The sequence below is a fragment of the Equus quagga genome, chromosome 3 (assembly GCF_021613505.1).
Source record: "Equus quagga isolate Etosha38 chromosome 3, UCLA_HA_Equagga_1.0, whole genome shotgun sequence".
NCBI lineage: Eukaryota > Metazoa > Chordata > Mammalia > Perissodactyla > Equidae > Equus > Equus quagga.
The window spans coordinates 97,995,913-98,000,221 of NC_060269.1; the positions used below are offsets into that span (position 1 = coordinate 97,995,913).

The 4,309-nt window shown below is 34.7% G+C and overlaps 1 protein-coding gene across 1 annotated transcript; it reads right to left on the reverse strand.

Annotated features, from left to right (window-relative positions):
- Positions 1–512: 512 nt before the first annotated feature.
- Positions 513–3,697, reverse strand: CXCL8 (C-X-C motif chemokine ligand 8). The gene is made up of 4 exons (XM_046656925.1): positions 3,554–3,697; positions 2,458–2,593; positions 2,094–2,177; positions 513–1,661 (listed from the first exon to the last, which is right to left on the reverse strand). Exons 1-4 carry the CDS (start codon positions 3,615–3,617, stop codon positions 1,640–1,642), a joined length of 306 nt encoding a protein of 101 aa, XP_046512881.1. The 5' UTR covers positions 3,618–3,697; the 3' UTR covers positions 513–1,639.
- Positions 3,698–4,309: the final 612 nt, after the last annotated feature.

The window sequence follows — 4,309 nt, forward strand, 5'->3', positions numbered from 1 at the left end:
ATTATGTTTTCATCTGTGTGTAATCTGTTGTAAAATACATCCACTGAGCTTTTTCATTAAATTATTGTTTTTATTTGTAAGAGTTTTGCCCGATGTGTTTTCATATGATCATATTTTAAACTTCTTTGCCTCATACATGTCGTTTTTATTCCTCAGTTAGCTGAGAAGGGCCTTATAATGTGTGCTCCCTTCCCTCTTTCACTGAGTACCCAGCTGTGCTTAGCTGTACAGACATGTGGGCTGGTTAACTGAAAATCTGAAGTCAACCTTACTAGCAAAATGGTACACAATAGGGAGTTGAGAAAATTTCCAACATTCTGCGTAAGAGACTACAATTTGTAACCCATTTCTGGAGAGGAGTTCTATTTTTTAACAAATAAAGATGGTGATTTTCTACATAATATACAAAATGCTAAGGGGAAACATTTATGTTTTCTAAATCAAAATATTATTTTTAATATAAACAGATTCCCAACAAATTTTAAAACTACCAAAGAAAGACAAACTCTGGATGACTTTGACAATAAATTTTATTTTGAAAGTTTTAATGTTACATTTATATTTTCATGCTATCAAAAACAGTAGAAGATAATCTCTTTGGGAACACATAAACCATCTTAAAGTGAAAAGAAAAAAGTCAGAATTAAAAACCACAATATTTCTTTTTAAATTATGAGAATCTATTTGGACATCATAAATAAGTTTTAACCAGCAAGAAATTACTTTGTTAATATTGCCTGGTGAATTTTTGCAGTTTTGAGAAAAGACAGTCTTAACTCAGGAGTCTGGTGATCCAGCACAGCACTGCGGAACAGGGCTGGCAGAGACCCGACAACACCAGGAGTCTCAAGAGCAGGATGGCCAGTTCACTTAAGATTTCAGATAAATCATGATGTACTCATATTAAAAAAATGTTCACTGTTTATCTGAAATCAAAATTAACTAGGGGTCCTGTGTTTTTTTTTTTTAAATTTTGCAAATCAAAATTTCTGTAATATAACATAATTTAATATTTAAAATAAATATAAATTCACTCTAACATCATTACATTATCCTATCAACTGTGCTTCCTTTCCCACTTTTCCAAATTCATGCAAAAATAATTACTATATTTGATGGCTAAATAAATATATAAATAATAAATAGGTGAATAAGTTACACTGGAAAATAATTTACATGATCATGAAAATAAGTTAAAGTGCTTCCACCAGTCCTCAGCTCTCTGTGAGGGAGGATAGTGGCTGATGCTTTTCTCCAGTTTAGGATTAAAGAAGAAACCAAGGCTTAGTTGAGGGGGGACTCATGGATCCTGGGCAGCAGACTAGGGTTGCAAGATTTAGCAACAACAGCAAAATACAGGATTTCCAGCTAAATTTGAATTTACTGTAAACATGAATAATTCTTTTTTTTTTTAAATATAAATGTGTCCTAGATACTGCGTGGGACAATGAAAAAGCTATTCATTATTTTACTGAAATTCAAATCTAACTGGGCATCCTGTATTTTATCTGACAACCCTACACCAGATCCACATAGAATATGAAGAACTGAAGTAGATTTGCTTGAAGTTTCATTGGCATCTTTACTGAGGAATTCTTGGAAACCATGGAGAACGCGTTGTTTGGTGCTTTTTTTTCCTTCATGGATTTTGCCCCTCAGCTCTGAAAATAAACAAAATAAAAATTACAAATTAACAATGTTCTAATAAGGAGAAAATATGGTTCTTGAAAATATATTTGATAGAGAAATTAATACAGTCTTAGATATTCATGTGTTAGAAATGCTCTATATTCTTAACTCTAAATAAAGCAGATAAGTTATCATCCTAACCACGACACTTCTGAGAATGAAGGGAGCCATACTAAGGACACAGGCACAGGGATAAACTCAGACCTCCCTGGACAAAATGAGGTGTGTGGTCTTCCCCGTCACGAGAACAATAAACTTATTTTTGCTGCTATTTTTTTTTTTAATCAAAGAGGCAGATACCTAAACGAGGAGATTTTTAGCAGCAGCAGCAAATTTATAGGCTGATTTTTGAACTGTATGTCTCAGGATAGACAAAGAATCTAAATTTGAAAAAGTCAACTTACCTCTTCAAAAACGCCTGCACAATAATCTGCACCCACTTTGCATGGGGGTTCAGGCAGACCTCAGCTCCGTTGACGAGCTTTACACTGAAATGAGAGAGAGATGATTAAAACGGATATTTAGTAGGTTTCAGACTTCCCTTTGCCGTTCAAGTCATGGATCCTTAAGTATAGGCATAAAATCTCAGTTCAAAGCTATTTTAGTCATGGAAGGTACCGTATTTAAATGTCAGGCAGACAAAGAATTTTCCTTTGTGTTTTGCTCCCTACTGTAATCCTAGTACCTAGAACTTTGTCGGATACTTCCACCTTCCTCGACTCTAAGTTTGCTAAAGTCAAATATCCAATTCCTTTTGAAAGTACTTACATGATTTCTGAGTTTTCGCAGTGTGGCCCACTCTCAATCACTCTCATTTCTTTGATCAGTTTGGGATTGAAAGGTTTGGAGTGCGTGTTGATGCACTGGCACCGAAGCTCTGCAGTAATTCTTGATACAACCGCAGCTGTGAAAGAAATAAAGCCAATTAACGCCTGGTTGCATCTACTCCCTCTGCTCTGCTATCTGCTCCCTCTTTAATTCCTATGCGATAATTTTGTACCTGTGTGTTTGGTAAACATCACATGTTTAGCAAACTCATTCTTGAAATTCAGGGTTAGATAGTCTCTTAGCCTCTGACCTCAATCTTTTCCTCTGTTTTAAAGACAGTCATGCCTGACAACATTGAATTACTTTCTACATAAAGACTTGGAGTTGTCTTCGTGGGATGTCGACATCCTCATGGTACTTTTTCTTCTACTTGGTGTTGCATAATCCTCTGTGATACCACAGTACTATTTATAGTATGCAAACTAAGATTCACTAACAAGGAAATTGCCCTCAGAAAGAATTAATAGAAATATATAAGTGATTTTCACAGAGATGTCTTATATTTAGCAAAATCCTTAACGCTTAAGAGAGAAGAAAAAAATACAGAAACTATATACCATAAACATTCTAAGCTGTATTTGTTGCATAGGAGGGACCCCAAGAAGGTCTGTAATCTGCCATCTTGTCTTTAAACCAAACAAGAACTGACAGTTGTTTGAAGCGGTCAATACAATAGTGCATGGAGTAAAGTTACCTGAGCTACCTTGCTCAATATCAACAGTCAATAAGATAATATGGGTAACTGTGGCCCCCAATAAGATATACTCTAAATTATAGGTTTATATGAAATATATGCATACCATAAAATATGAATTATAGGAATAGAGTGTCTATATTAATCAAACTTTATACTTTTCTAAATGTTGTATAGATATAGCCTAAAAAATTAAAACTTCAATTTAATATTAAATGACTGAAAAGATTATTTTCTTTTCCTGAAAAAAAGATGTTTGTTATCAAAGCCTTAAGGATAACCTTGCTATCTGAGGAGCGCATTTAGACACAAGGACACTGTGGATCAGAAAGATGTGCTTACCTTCACACAGAGCTGCAGAAAGCAGGAAGACGGCCAAGAGAGCCACAGCCAGCTTGGAAGTCATGTTCAGACGAGATGCTGTCTTTCTGGTGCTCTCTTACTGGCTCTTGTCGTAGACACTTGTGTCTCTGCTGTCCCTGGGGACTTGTGTCGCATGGAGAGCTCCTGTGGCTTTTTATATTATCGCAACCGTGGAGAATATGTGCACCCTCATTCTTGCATTATGTCAGAGGAAATTCCACAATATGCAATCAATCACCCGCCCTTCGAGAGCAGAGCTGAGTCATCAGACTCCTCTATTTGTCTCTTATCAAATATGCAGCATGATTAAAGCTTTATTTGATATTTTAAAAAAATTGATTTCATTTATTTTATTTAAAAACATGTATATTTTAAAACGTTGTTTAAAAATATTTTTTAAATATTCAAGCCTCTCAGTATGATAAATTATTACCAGTTGTATTCCTTTTTATTTGTAAGTAATTTTATCATAGCACTATCTGGCAGGGGTTAGAGTAAGGTCATTTATGATTATTCTTTTATGGCATAATTGTTTCATTAGGTAAATTATATGTGCTGTAATGATACAGAAGATATTCTGGCCAAGCGCTTTTATTAGTGACACAATTTATGACAAGTCCTTTTCTAAGCATTTTGGAGAGTTTTCAGGAGCTATTACTGCTCTCGAGGATAAAATTACAACTTGTCAAAAGATTTGGTGTTCTAGTGTATGTTTAACAGAATGAAAAGGCATGC